The sequence below is a fragment of the Scyliorhinus torazame genome, chromosome 4, assembly GCF_047496885.1.
Source record: "Scyliorhinus torazame isolate Kashiwa2021f chromosome 4, sScyTor2.1, whole genome shotgun sequence".
NCBI lineage: Eukaryota > Metazoa > Chordata > Chondrichthyes > Carcharhiniformes > Scyliorhinidae > Scyliorhinus > Scyliorhinus torazame.
This window is the reverse complement of record NC_092710.1, coordinates 314,729,292-314,745,447: the sequence shown is the minus strand read 5'-3', so window position 1 is coordinate 314,745,447 and position 16,156 is coordinate 314,729,292. Positions and strand designations below refer to the sequence as shown.

General features: G+C 43.9%; 1 protein-coding gene across 1 annotated transcript in view; it reads right to left on the bottom strand.

The window, feature by feature from the left end:
- polr1b (RNA polymerase I subunit B) overlaps positions 1–16,156 on the bottom strand; it is a 64,741-nt gene that overhangs the window by 23,007 nt on the left and 25,578 nt on the right. The window contains exons 6-7 of the mRNA XM_072500113.1: positions 9,230–9,453; positions 3,226–3,397 (exon numbers count right to left, since the gene is read on the bottom strand). Coding sequence (XP_072356214.1) covers positions 3,226–3,397; positions 9,230–9,453 — 396 coding nt within the window. The remainder of the gene's footprint in view (positions 1–3,225; positions 3,398–9,229; positions 9,454–16,156) is intronic.

Sequence of the window (16,156 nt, the reverse complement as noted above, 5' to 3'; positions counted from 1 at the left end):
TTTACAACTTGAGAAGGCAGCCAATGGGATGTAGTTTAAAAATAGGTTCAAGGTAAAAGTTTCCCTTGTCTGCCATTGTTAGGTTCTTATGATTTTGAATAACTTCAGTCCAGTTCCGAGCAAGCCCACGGCTCCAAATTTTTCCATGCTTGCCATTAAAAAATGTTTTTGCAGAGGCAGTTGTAAACTCTGTTAGCGGAAGAAATTGCTATATGTGTCAGGATTGGTATAATAAAGATGTCTCAAAGTATTGTAATAGCACAGGTCAAGGGAAAAACAGCAGGCAAAGGGTTAAACATATACCAAGGGAAAACCAGCAAGCAAGGGGTTAAAGTCACCCACATTGGAAATGATTTCATCATCTCACAGGGCATTTGAATATGAAAAGGAAAACACAGGAGGCCCCAGTAAGTCTAAGGGATCCATTGTCCAACACATTCGCACCCCTTCTAGAAGTTAAATATGTTCAGCACAAACCCATGAGATTGTAAGGAAACATTGTATTCTTTAATCGTTTTCCCATTACGGGGAACAGAAAATTTGCACACTGATCACTTTGTATTGTTCCGAATGATTCAGTGATGTCAATACCTGCTTGTGACTCCGAAGAACTTTAAATATATATGCATGTAATTCTGAGGACAGAGCTGACTTTTGCGAGCTACAGGATAGTCGCAGAATCTATCTCTCCTGTGTGCACACAGTTTTTCCGAATTAAACCAAGTTTTACCAATACCATGCGGTCGAGAACAGACTTTTGAGGTTTTTCTTCCCTCCAAGAAACTCTATAGCCCCTCAACTGAAGGAAAAAACGTGGCACAGGAGGATAGCAGTGGAGCGTTCCAGGAATAAAATAATTAAACAGAGGGTGGCATGGTGACGCAGTGGTTAGCACTGCTGCCTCACGGCACCAAGGACCGGGTTCGATCCCAGCCCTGGGTCACTGTCCGTGTGGAGTTTGCACATTCCCCCCCAAATCTGTGTAGGTCTCATCCCCACAACTCATATTAGCGAGAGGCAGCACGGTTTTGTGAAGGGGAGGTCGTGTCTCACTAACTTGATAGAGTTAATCGAGGAGGTCACAAAGATGATTGATGCAGGTAGGGCAGTGGATGTTGTTTATATGGATTTCAGTAAGGCCTTTGATAAGGTCCCCATGGCAGACTGGTACAGAAGGTGAAGTCACACGGGATCAGGGGTGAGCTGGCAAGATGGATACAGAACTGGCTAGGTCATAGAAGGCAGAGAGTAGCAATGGAAGGGTGCTTTTCTGATTGAGGGCTGTGACTAGTGGTGTTCCGCAGGGATCAGTGCTGGGACCTTTACTGTTCGTAGTATATATAAATGATTTGGAGGAAAATGTAACTGGTCTGATTAGTAAGTTTGCGGATGACACAAAGGTTGGTGGAATTGCGGATAGCGATGAGGACTGTCAGAGGATACAGCAGGATTTAGATGGTTTGGAGACTTGGGCGGAGAGATGGCAGATGGAGTTTAATCTGGACAAATGTGAGGTAATGCATTTTGGTCTAATGCAGGTAGGGAACAAACAGTGAATGGTTGAACCCTCAAGAATATTGACAGTCAGAGAGATCTAGGTGTACAGGTCCACAGGTTACAGAAAGGGGCAACACAGGTGGAGAAGGTAGTCAAGAAGGCATATGGCATGCTTGCCTTCATTGGCTGGGTCATTGAGTATAAAAATTGGCAAGTCATGTTTCAGCTGTATAGAACCATAGTTAGGCCACACGTGGAGTATAGTGTTCAATTCTGGTCGCCACACTACCAGAAGGATGTGAAGGCTTTAGAGAGGGTGCAGAAGAGATTTACCAGGATGTTGCCTGGTATGGAGGGCATTAGCTATGAGGAGAGGTTGAATAAACTTGGTTTGTTCTCACTGGAACGATGGAGGTTGAGGGGCGACCTGATAGAGGTCCACAAAATTATGAGTGGCATAGACAGAGTGGATAATCAGAGGCTCTTTCCAGGGTAGAGGGGTCAATTACTAGGGGGCATAGGTTTAAGGTGCGAGGGGCAAGGTTTAGAGGAGTTGTACGAGGCAAGTTCTTTTACACAGTGGGTAGTGGGTGCCTGGAACTCGCTACCGGAGGAGGTGGTGGAAGCAGGGACGATAGTGACGTTTAAGGGACATCTTGACAAATACATGAATAGGATGGGAATAGAGGGCTACGGACCCCGGATGTGTAGAAGATTTTAGTTTAGACGGGCAGCATGGTCGGCACAGACTTGGAGGGCCGAAGGGCCTGTTCCTGTGCTGTACTTTTCTTTGTTCTTTATGTGCAGGGTAGGTCGATTGGCCACCCTAAATTGCGCATCAATTGGAAATATTTTAAGTAATTAAACATTGCTGTCATTAGGATTTGACAATATGGCCATGTGAAATATGTCCAATTAAACGATGGACAGCAATTCTACTAAGATTTCTGCAAAACTTGGTTGTCTGGTGCAAAACATAATGGTGGCGGCGAACATGCACTCAGAACAAGTAAAAAACATACCAGTGGGAACTTGTTATTGCCAAAATGTTTTAGCACAGTACTGGGGAGATTGACAGCAGAGTTCCTTTGACAGAACCTCCAAACCTGCAGTCACTACCACCTAAAGGGGCATGGGCAGCAGATGCATGGAAACACCACCTCCAAGGTCCCCTCCAAAGTGACACATCATTCTGACTTGATCCTATATCATCGTTCCTTCACCGTCATGGGTCAAAATCCTGGAAATATCCCTACAGCATGGTGGGAGTTTATAGAATCATAGGACGTTTATGGCAGAGAGCAACAATGTGGCCAATCGTATCTGCACTAGCCTATGTTCCGACAACACAGGGCGGCACGGTAGCACAGTGGTTAGCACAGTTGCTTCACAGCTCCAGGGTCCCAGGTTCGATTCCCGGCTTGGGTCACTGTCTGTGCTGAGTCTGCACGTTCTCCCCGTGTCTGCGTGGGTTTATCTTTTTTGAACTGCTACAATACACTGCATGTGTACATTGATAAAAAAGATTGTTCTTAGATACAAATGAAAAAAAGTGTCACATGCTATCCCATCCAGTTGCTAAAAAGTTAATTTTTTCAATTATTGCAAAAGCAAAATTAGGAAGAATGGTTTTAGTTACACGTGTGGGTTTTAGGTGGCATTTGCAAATACAACCTACATTGGTTATATCAATAGCAGCCCAATCGGGTTATCATGCAGTAGACCAACCTTCAAAAACATCAAGTAGAGCTGTCCAGGAGCCAACACTTCATGATTTATCAAGCTATCTGGATTCTCTTCTTGGCATTCATCCTGGGCAAATGCAAACAGCTTCCGGGTCATCAAGCAGAGTAAGTAAAACTTCTCCACGTTAGATTTCAGATGTACGCAGAGGCACTGACTGCAGATCAACAAAAAGAGAACACAATCCTTTACACAAAATATTAACTGTAGCAAAGGCAGACCAATAAAATCATCAGCTGTGTATCTTGTTCTTTATTACAAAAGTTTTTATTGGAAAAGTAGACAGCTGGGAAGATAGTCAATATTTTCCGATCACCATACACCTCTGGCAGAAATAATGTACTTTAGCTCTTGTTTCACAGAGGAGGCATAGAACATAGAACTGTACAGCACAGTGCAGGCCATTCGGCCCACGATGTTGTGCCGAACTAGTCTGAAACTAAGATCAAATCAACCTACTCCCAATCATTCTAGTGCACTCCATATGCCTATCCAATAGCCGCTTGAAAGTTCCTAAAGTGTCCGTCTCCACTACCATAGCTGGGAGTGCGTTCCACGCCCCAACCACTCTCTGAGTAAAGAACCTACCTCTGACATCCCTCCTATATCTTCCATTATGAACCTTATAGTTATGCCCCCTTGTAACAGCGACATCCACCTGAGGAAAAAGTCGCTGAACGTCCACTCTATCTATCCCTCTCATCATCTTATACACCTCAATTAAGTCACCTCTCATCCTCCTTCGCTCCAATGAGAAAAGCCCTAGCTCTATTTTTTTTATTGTTTATATATTTTTTAAATATTTACTTCTCTTTGGTATGTTTGGGTGTGCCTCTCTCTTCTATATATGTGTGTTTATATATATATATATATGTTTCTTATCCTGTGTGCATAACGGTAAATATACTTTGTTCAAAACCCAATTAAAAACATTTATAAAAAAAAGAAAAGCCCTAGCTCCCTCAACCTTTCCTCATAAGACCTACCCTCCAATCCAGGAAGCATCCTGGTAAATCTCCTTTGCACCCTTTCCAATGCTTCCACACCTTTCCTAGGAGGTGACCAGAACTGCACACAATACTCCAAAATGTGGTCTAACCAAGGTCTTGTACAGTTGCAGCATAACCTCACGGCTCTTAAACTCAATCCCCCTGTTAATAAATGCTAACACATTATAGGCTTTCTTCACGGCTCTATCCACTTGGGTGGCAACTTTCAGAGATCTATGGACATGAACTCCGAGATCTCTGCTCTTCCACATTCTTCAGAACCCTGCGTTAACCCTGTAATCCGCATTCAAATTTGTCCTACCAAAATGAATCACCTCACACTTACATAAGAACTAGAAGCAGGAGTAGGCCATCTGGCCCCTCGAGCCTGCTCCACCATTCAATGAGATCATGGCTGATCTTTTGTGGACTCAGCTCCACTTTCCGGCCCGAACACCATAACCCTTAATCCCTTTATTCTTCAAAAAACTATCTATCTGTATCTTAAAAACATTTAATGAAGGAGTCTCCACTGCTTCACTGGGCAAGGAATTCCATAGATTCCCAACCCTTTGGGTGAAGAAGTTCCTCCTAAACTCAGTCCTAAATCTACTTCCCCTTATCTTGAGGCTATGCCCCCTAGTTCTGCTTTCACCCGCCTGTGGAAACAACCTGCCCGCATCTATCCTATCTATTCCCTTCATAATTTTATATGTTTCTATAAGATCCCCGGCATCCTTCTAAATTCTAACGAGTACAGTCCCAGTCTACTCAACCTCTCCTCGTAATCCAACCTCTTCAGCTCTGGGATTAACCTAGTGAATCTCCTCTGCACACCCTCCAGTGCCAGTACGTCCTTTCTCAAGTAAGGAAACCAAAACTGAACACAATACTCTAGGTGTGGCCTCACTAACACCGTATACAATTGCAGCATAACCTCCCTAGTCCAGACAAAATTCCATTTGCCTTCTTAATCACCTGTTGCACCTGTAAACCAACTTTTTGCGACTACCCAGATCTCTCTGCACAGCAGCATGTTTTAATATTTTATCATTTAAATAATAATCCCTTTTGCTGTTATTCCTACCAAAATGGATAACCTCACATTTGTCAACATTGTATTCCATCTGCCAGACCCTAGCCCATTCACTTAGCCTATCCAAATCCCTCTGCAGACTTCCAGTATCCTCTGCACTTTTTGCTTTACCACTTATCTTAGTGTCATCTGCAAACTTGGACACATTGCCCTTGTTCCCCAACTCCAAATCATCTATGTAAATTGTGAACAGTTGTGGGCCCAACACTGATCCCTGAGGGACACCACTAGCTACTGATTGCCAACCAGAGAAACACCCATTAATCCCCTCTTTGCTTTCTATTAATCAACCAATCCTCTATCCATGCTACTACTTTCCCCTTAATGTCATACATCTTTATCTTATGCAGCAACCTTTTGTGTGGCACCTTGTCAAAGGCTTTCTGGAAATCCAGATATACCACATCCATTGGCTCCCCGTTATCTACCGCACTGGTAATGTCCTCAAATAATTCCACTAAATTAGTTAGGCAAGTCCTGCCCTTTATGAACCCATGCTGCGCCTGCCCAATGGGACAATTTCCATCCAGATGCCTCGCTATTTCTTCCTTGATGATAGATTCCAGCATCTTCCCTACTACCGAAGTTAAGCTCACTGGCCTATAATTACCCGCTTTCTGCCTACCTCCTTTTTTAAACAGTGGTGACACGTTTGCTAATTTCCAATCCTCCGGGACCACCCCAGAGTTTAGTGAATTTTGGTAACTTATCACTAGTGCATTTGCAATTTCCCTTGTCATCTCTTTTAGCACTTTGGGATGCATTCCATCAGGGCCAGGAGACTTGTCTACCTTTAGCCCCATTAGCTTGCCCATCACTACCTCCTTGGTGATAACAATCCTCTCAAGGTCCTCACCTGTCATAGCCTCATTTCCATCAGTCATGGAATGTTATTTGTGTCTTCCACTGTGAAGACCGACCCAAAAAACCTGTTCAGTTCCTCAGCCATTTCCTCATCTCCCATTATTAAATCTCCCTTCTCATCCTCTAAAGGACCAATATTTACCTTAGCCACTCTTTTTTTGTTTTATATATTTGTAGAAACTTTTACGATCTGTTTTTATATTCTGAGCAAGTTTACTCTCATAATCTATCTTACTCTTCTTTATAGCTTTTTTAGTAGCTTTTCTGTTGCCCCCTAAAGATTTCCCAGTCCTCTAGTCTCCCATTAATCTTTGCTACTTTGTATGCTTTTTCCTTCAATTTGATACTCTTCCTTATTTCCTTCGATATCCACGGTCGATTTTCCCTCTTTCTACCGTCCTTCCTTTTTGTGGGTATAAACCTTTGCTGAGCACAGTGAAAAAACGCTTGGAAGGTTCTCCACTGTTCCTCAACTGTTTCACCATAAAGTCTTTGCTCCCAGTCTACCTTAGCTAGTTCTTCTCTCATCCCATTGTAATCTCCTTTGTTTAAGCACAAAACACTAGTGCTTGATTTTACCTTCTCACCCTCCATCTGTATTTTAAATTCCACCATATTGTGATCGCTCCTTCCGAGAGGATCCCTAACTATGAGATCCTGAATCAATCCTGTCTCATTACACAGGACCAGATCTCGGACCGCTTGTTCCCTCGTTCCCCCTCCATTACATACTGTTCTAGGAAACTATCACAGATACATTCTATAAACTCCTCCTCAAGGCTGCCTTGACCGACCTTGTTAAACCAATCGACATGTAGATTAAAATCCCCCATGATAACTGCTGTCCCATTTCTATATGCATCAGTTATTTCTTTGTTTATTGCCTGCCCCACCATAATGTTACTACTCTTTTCAGTGACTTTTTTGCCTTACTATTCCTGATTTCCACCCAAATGGACTCAACCTTATCCTCCATAGCACCGATGTCATCCCTTACTGTTGCCCGGATGTTATCCTTAAATAACAGAGCTACACCACCTCCCTTACCATCGACTCTGTCCTTCCAAATAGTTTGATACCCTCGGATATTTAACTCCCAGTCGTGACCATCCTTTAACCATGTTTCAGTAATGGCCACTTATCAGGGTTAAACTCCATCTGCCACTTTTCAGCCCAGCTCTGCAGCCTACAACAGCCCTCCACATTATCCACTACTCCACCAATCTTGGTGTCATCAGCAAATTTACTAACCCAACCTATAACTCCATCACCCAAGTCATTGATAAAAATCACAAATAGCGGAGGACCCAGCACTGATCCCTGTGGTACACCGCTGGTGACTGGGCTCCAGGATGAAAATTTACCATCTACCACCACCCTCTGTCTTCTATATGATAGCCAGTTACTGATCCAATCGGCCACATTTCCCTCTTATACCATGCCTCCTTACTTTCTGCATGAGCCGACCATGGGGCACCTTATCAAACGCCTTACTAAAATCTATATATACGACATCAACTGCTCTACCTTCATCTTAGTTACCTCCTCAAAGAATACAATCAAACTTGTGAGGCAAGATTTACCCCTCACAAATCCGTGCTGACTACCCTGGATTAAGCTGTATCTTTCCAAATGATCATAAATGCTATCCCTCAGGACGCTTTCCAATAATTTACCTATGACCGAAGTGAGACTAACCAGCCTATAATTCCCAGGGTTATACCTATTCCCTTTCTTGAACAAGGGGACAACATTTGCCTCTCTCTAGTTTTCTGGCATTATTCCTGTAGACAGTGAGGACATAAAGATCAAAGCCAAAGGCTCTGCAATCTCATCCATCGCCTCCCAAAGAATCCTAGGATATATCCCATCAGGCCCAGGGGACTTATCTATCCTCAGGCTTCTCAAAGATAAGGAGATCATAGAACCGCCAGGATATTGAACAGCTGGGGAGGATTATTATTCAAATAGAAATGGTACCAAACAAGTCACTCCATCTATGGTAACTTGAGACTACAAAGACAGTAGTCGAATGCGTGTTTAAAAGAAGGAACTTCTATATATAATATATATATATATATAAATAACAAAGTTTAACAATAACTGTGATAACATGAGCTCTAGTAAAGCAGGTCTTGCTTACAGGTCATTTCATGCAGATTGCAAAAACCAGCCCAAAGCTCGCAAATGCTCAGAACCCTCATCAGATGGCAATAAAAATAAATGGTAACAGTAAGGTAAAGTCACCCTAGTCCCAGATGACCATGGGCTGCTTTCCCCTTTGAGGGGGAGAGCTGACTGGTGGTGATTTAACCTGAGGATCACCGCACCTCAGGCGAGTGGCAAGGTTGAGAATGCGTGGCCTTCATGAATAACCTCCTATGTCAAACAATTACGTAGGAGAAAGAACACTCTGTAACACCATCATAAGACAAATTCCCTTAATTGCTCTATAGTGAAAATTTGACCAGATGAAGAAGATGGAAATGTAGAACTCCCTTTCAAAACAAGAGAGAAGGATAAGATCATGATGAGATCAGCATAGTATGACGGAGCAGACTCGATGGGCCAAATGCCCAAGTCTGCTCCTGTGTCATATGAACTTCATAGGTTATCATAGAATTTTCAGTGCAGGAGGCCATTCAGCCCATCGAGTCTGCACCAGCCCTTGGAAAGAGCACCCTACTTAAGCCCCACACCTCCACTCTATCCCCTTTATCCCCATAACTCAACTTAACCTTTTTTGGACACTAAGGGCAATTTAGAATGGCCAATCCACCGAACCTGCACATCTTTGGACTGTGGGAGGAAACCCACGCACACACGGGGAGAACGTGCAAATTCCACACAGACAGTGACCCAAGCCTGGAATCGAACCTGAGACCCTGGAGCTGTGAAACAACTGTGCTAACCACTATGCTACCCGTGCTGCCCTTATGTGGATTCCTGCCTCTCTTCCAGGCATCAGTTTAATTTGGCTCACCAGTGTGGCTCTAGGTCTGGACATGTACAAACATTTACATAAAAGAGCATTGCTTACTCAAACAGAAATTCTGCAGCTTGTTCATTTGTGTACCACTCTGCGAGATATAGTTTCACACGGAATCGGTCCCCCAGGTAATTCAGGACCTGTTTCTTTGTCGTGCATCCTTCCATCATCACCATTCTCAACATCTGTGCCACACAACTCTTGAAGAAAGAGTTGTCCTCTTTTCCTTTAATCAGCTCCTGGTAAATCTGGTAGTCTGTGAAATCAACCATCGCCTGCAAATGGATAAAAACTACCCAGTGAGGACAAAATAAACAATTAATACTGAAAGCCCATAGGAGATCTGACAGCTTCTAGTCAGAGACTAGCCAGATTATTGTTTCAAGTGGAGAACAAAAAAAGAAAGCAGTTACAGGATTGACCAAAGTCAAGGTAAATGGGCCTCGAGTACAGAAACCCCAACTGCTAAAGGGCAGCTGGTAAGACCTAAAGTCTTTCAACAGATTTTTTTCCCCAAGCATTATGTATTATGTCACGAATAAAGACAATGTATATTTGAAAATTCAAATTGATTTCTTCTGTATTTTGGGGTCCCTTGTTACTTCATTATTCAAAAAGGGAGGGAGACAGAAAGCAGGAAACTACAGGCCAGTAGCTTAACATCTATCACAGGGAAAACGTTGGAAGCTATTATTAAATAAGTTATCATAGAATCATAGAATTTACAGTGCAGGAGGAGGCCATTTGGCCCATCGAGTCTGCACCGGTTCTTGGAAAGAACACCCCATCCAAACCCACACCCACACATTATAGCAATGCATTTGGATAAGCTCACGGTAATAAGGCAGTCAACATGGTTTTGTGATAGGGAAATCACGCTTACCAACTTATTGGGAGTTTTTATGAGGAGGTAACGTGCTGTGGGTGAAGGGGAATCGGTTGATGCACTGTTTTTAGATTTTCAGAAGGCATTTGATAAAATGCCACATCAAAGATTATTGTGGAAATTAAAAGCTCATGCTATTCTTTCTTGTAAATTTAAAGTGCCCAATACTTTTTTTCCCAATTAAGGGGCAATTTAGCTTGGCCAATCTACTTACCCTGCCCATCTTTGGGTTGTGGGGGTGAGACCTCAGCTAATTAAGAAAGCTAATAGATTGTCATTTATTGCGAGGGGAATTGAATGCAAAAGTAGGGAGGTTATAGAACAAAGAAATGTACAGCACAGGAACAGGCCCTTCGGCCCTCCAAGCCCGTGCCGACCATGCTGCCCGACTAAACTACAATCTTCTACACTTCCTGGGTCCGTATCCCTCTATTCCCATCCTATTCATGTATTTGTCAAGATGCCCCTTAAATGTCACTATCGTCCCTGCTTCCACCACCTCCTCCGGTAGCAAGTTCCAGGCAGCCACTACCCTCTGTGTAAAAAACTTGCCTCGTACATCTACTCTAAACCTTGCCCCTCTCACCTTAAACCTATGCCCCCTAGTAATTGACCCCTCTACCCTGGGGAAAAGCCTCTGACTATCCACTCTGTCTATGCCCCTCATAATTTTGTAGACCTCTATCAGGTCGCCCCTCAACCTCCGTCGTTCCAGTGAGAACAAACCGAGTTCATTCAACCGCTCCTCATAGCTAATGCCCTCCATACCAGGCAACATCCTGGTAAATCTCTTCTGCACCCTCTCTAAAGCCTCCACATCCTTCTGGTAGTGTGGCGACCAGAATTGAACACTATACTCCAAGTGTGGCCTAACTAAGGTTCTATACAGCTGCAACATGACTTGCCAATTCTTATACTCAATGCCCCGGCCAATGAAGGCAAGCATGCCGTATACTTCAGCTGTACAGGACACTGGCAAGACCATATCTGGAATATTGTGTCCCATACTGGTCTACTTATTTAAGGAAAGATGTAAATGCATTGGAAGCAGTTCAGTGAAGGTTTACCAGGAATGGGAAGGATATCTTATCGGGAAAGATTGGACAGGCTTGGCTTATATCCACTGGAGTAAGAGGCAACTTGATTGAAACATAGATCCTGAGGGATAACGTGGATGTGGAGAGGATGTTTCCTCTTGTGGGAGAATGTAGAACTAGGGGTCACTGTTTAAATATAAGGGGTCACCCATTTAAAACAGAGAAAAATATTTTCACTCAGAGGGGCGTGAGTCTTTTGAACTCCTCCTGAAAAGGTGTTGGAAGCAGAGTCTTTACATATTTTTAAGGCAGAGGTGGATAGATTGATGGTAAACAAGATCGTGATATGTTATCAGGGTAGGTGGAATGCAGATTTGAGTTTACTATCAGATCAGCCATGACCATATTAAATCGGCGAGCAGGCTCAAGGGGCCGATCGGCCTACTGCAGCTTCAAGTTCTAATGTTTCAACATCTTCCCCCCTCTCTTTTTCTCCATTCTATTTCTGTCCTACTTTAGGCTCTACCCATCACCAACTATGGAGCAAGCCATGGACCTGCAACTAAAGCCCCTGGTAGTGGCTTTCTAGAAATGACACCCGCACAATTGGAATAGTTTCCATTTACACTTTCACTGACAGTTTTCCACAATGTTATTATAGATAGCCAATACAAAATAACTTCTACAAATCATAGCATCTTGCAGCACAAGAAGGTGCAGGTTAGTACATCGTGCCTGTGTCATCACTTTGTTAGAGCTCCTTAATTAGTCCCACTCTCATTCCTCGTAGCCCTACAAATGTTTCCATTTCAAGTACTTGTACAATTGCAGTTAATATTGAATCTGCTTCCACCATCTTTTTTTTAGCCGGAGTGTTCCAAATATCAACAATTCACTGCATGAAAACAACATTCCGATCACCCCAAGTCTGTTAAACAATCATCTTTGGTTATTTAGCCCAACATCCATTGTCCCGACTATCCATCCTTAATTGCTCAACCACAACGACTTGTATTTATATAGCACCTTCAGCACCGCTGAAAAAAGACATTTTGTCAAAGCTTTCTGTCTTGCACTCATCAGGATATTCCACAAGAGTACCAATCCAAGGAAAACAACCAATTTATACTGTGTGAGGATAGAGTGCTAATTGGTTGGCAAATGGACTGACTGGTGTTGCCATTGAAAATGCACCGGTTAAAAGGCGCCTTCGACAAGGTCCCTCATGGCAGACTGGTACAAAAGGTGAAGTCACATGGGTTCAGAGGTGAGCTGGCAAGATGGATACAGGACTGGCTAGGTCATAGAAGGCAGAGACTAGCAATTGAAGGGTGCTTTTCTCATTGGAGGGTTGGGACTTGGAGTATAGTGTTCAATTCTGTCACCACACTACCAGAAGGATGTGAAGGCTTTGGAGAGGGTGCAGAAGAGATTTACCAGGATGTTGCCTGGTATGAAGGGCATTAGTTTTGAGGAGCGGCTGAATAAACTCAGTTTGTTCTCACTGGAACGATGGAGGTTGAGGGGCGACCTGATAGAGGTCTACAAAATTATGAGGGGCATAGACAGAGTGGATATTCAGAGGCTTTTTCCCAGGGTAGAGAGGTCAATTACTGGGGGGCATCGGTTTAAGGTGCGAGGGGCAAGGTTTATAGGAGAAGTGCGAGGCAATTTCTTTTTATACAGAGGGTAGTGGCTGCCTGGAACTTGCTGCCGGAAGAGGTGGTGGAAGCAGGGACGATAGTGACATTTAAGGGGCATCTTGACAAATACATGAATAGGATGGAAATAGAGTGATACGGACCCCGGAAGTGCAGAAGATTTTAGTTTAGACGGGCAGCATGGTCGGCACAGGGTTCCTGTGCTGTACTTTTCTCTGTTCTTTTGTTCTTTGTTAATGGTACAGAGTTAGCTGCCAAGCATTGTTTGAAATTTAAACCAGGCAGCCGGACTCTGTTAGTCAATAATGAACCGGCAAATGGTTGTCACTTTTTTTTAGATGTCTGTCTGCAAAGAACAGGGCCCTGTATATTAATGCAAGTAGCGTCCAGTATCGCAAATACACCACACTGCGAGCCCGACTGACAATCTTAAATTGGTTGCCTGCATAATTGAGCATTATTTAGCAAATGTGCCCAACATTCACACTGAATGTTGGGACACTGTGTTCTGCATTTTGTAAACACAGGCTGGGTGCGTACCTTACCTGTTCCAAAAGGTGGGAGGGACATGCTACTTGATACGGTCCTCCAGTCTTTGGGCCTACTATACTCCAAGTGTGGCCTAACTAAGGTTCTATACAGCTGCAACATGACTTGCCAATTTTTATAATCAATGCCCCGACCAATGAAGGCAACCGTGCCGTATGCCTTCTTGACTACCTTCTCCACCTGTGTTGCCACTTTCAGTGACCTGTGGACCTGTACACCTAGATCTCTCTGACTTTCAATACTCTTGAGGGTTCTACCATTCACTGTATATTCCCTACCTGCATTAGACCTTCCAAAATGCATTACCTCACATTTGTCCGGATTAAACTCCATCTGCCATCTCTCCGCCCGCCCAAGTCTCCAAACGATCTAAATCCTGCTGTATCCTCCTGACAGTCCTCATCGCTATGCATAATTCCACCAACCTTTGTGTCGTCTGCAAATTTACTAATCAGACCAGTTACATTTTCCTCCAAATCATTTATATATATTGTGAACAGCAAAGGTCCCAGCACTGATCCCTGCGGAACACCACTAGTCGCAGCTCTCCAATTAGAAAAGCATCCTTCCATTGCTACTCTCTGCCTTCTATGACCTAGCCAGTTCTGTATCCATCTTGCCAGCTCACCTCTGATCCCATGTGACTTCACCTTTTGTACCAGTCTTCCATGAGGAACCTTGTCAAAGCCCTTACTGAAGACCATATAGACAATATCCACTGCCCTACCTGCATCAATCTTTGTGACCTCCTCAAAAAACTCTATCAAGTTAGTGAGACACGACCTCCCCTTCACAAAACCACGCTGTCTTTCGCTAATATGTCTACTTGCTTCCAAATGGGAGTAGATCCTGTCTCAAAGAATTCTCTCCAGTAATTACCCTTCCACTGACGAAAGGCTCATAGAACATAGAAAATACAGCACAGAACAGGCCCTTCGGCCCACGATGTTGTGCCGAACCTTTGTCCTAGATTAATCATAGATTATCATTGAATCTACAGTGCAGAAGGAGGCCATTCGGCCCCCTGAGTCTGCACCAGCTCTTGGAAAGAGCACCCTACCCAAACTCAACACCTCCACCCAACACCAAGGGCAATTTGGACATTAAGGGCAATTTATCATTGGCCAATTCACCTAACCCGCACATCTTTGGACTGTGGGAGGAAACTGGAGCACCCGGAGGAAACCCACGCAGACACGGGGAGGACGTGCAGACTCCGCACAGACAATGACCCAAGCCGGAATCGAACCTGGGACCATGGATCTGTGAAGCAATTGTGCTATCCACAATGCTACCGTGCTGCCCTTAAGAACAAATAAATCTACACTATATCATTTTCCCGTAATCCATGTACCTATCCAACAGCTGCTTGAAGGTCACTAATGTTTCCGACTCAACTACTTCCACAGGCAGTGCATTCCATGCCCCCACTACTCTCTGGGTAAAGAACCTACCTCTGATATCCCTCCTATATCTTTCACCTTTCACCTTAAATTTATGTCCCCTTGTAATGGTGTGTTCCACCCGGGGAAAAAGTCTCTGACTGTCTACTCTATCTATTCCCCTGATCATCTTATAAACCTCTATCAAGTCGCCCCTCATCCTTCTCCGCTCTAATGAGAAAAGGCCTAGCACCCTCAACCTTTCCTCGTAAGACCTACTCTCCATTCCAGGCAACATCCTGGTAAATCTTCTTTGTACCTTTTCCAGAGCTTCCACATCCTTCCTAAAATGAGGCGACCAGAACTGTACACAGTACTCCAAATGTGGCCTTACCAAAGTTTTGTACAGCTGCATCATCACCTCACGGCTCTTAAATTCAATCCCTCTGTTAATGAACGCGAGCACACCATAGGCCTTCTTCACAGCTCTATCCACTTGAGTGGCAACTTTCAAAGATGTATGAACATAGACCCCAAGGTCTCTCTGCTCCTCCACAATGCCAAGAACTCTACCGTTAACCCTGTATTCCGCATTCATATTTGTCCTTCCAAAATGGACAACCTCACACTTTTCAGGGTTAAACTCCATCTGCCACTTCTCAGCCCAGCTCTGCATCCTATCTATGTCTCTTTGCAGCCGACAACAGCCCTCCTTACTATCCACAACTCCACCAATCTTCGTATCGTCTGCAAATTTACTGACCCACCCTTCAACTCCCTCATCCAAGTCATTAATGAAAATCACAAACAGCAGAGGACCCAGAACTGATCCCTGCGGTACACCACTGGTAACTGGGATCCAGGCTGAATATTTGCCATCCACCACCACTCTCTGACTTCTAGCGGTTAGCCAGTTCGTTATCCAACTGGCCAAATTTCCCACTATCCCATGCCTCCTTACTTTGTGCAGAAGCCTACCATGGGGAACTTTATCAAATGCCTTACTAAAATCCATGTACACTACACCCACTGCTTTACCTTTATCCACATGCTTGGTCACCTCCTCAAAGAATTCAATAAGATTTGTAAGGCAAGACCTACCCCTCACAAATCCGTGCTGACTATCCCTAATCAAGCAGTGTCTTTCCAGATGCTCAGAAATCCTATCCTTCAGTACCCTTTCCATTACTTTGCCTACCACCGAAGTAAGACTAACTGGCCTGTAATTCCCAGGGTTATCCCTAGTTCCTTTTTTGAACAGGGGCACGACATTCGCCACTCTCCAATCCCCTGGTACCACCCCTGTTGACAGTGAGGACGAAAAGATAATTGCCAACGGCTCTGCAATTTCATCTCTTGCTTCCCATAGAATCCTTGGATATATCCCGTCAGGCCCAGGGGACTTGTCTATCCTCAAGTTTTTCAAAATGCCCAACACATCTTCCTTCCTAACAAGTATTTCC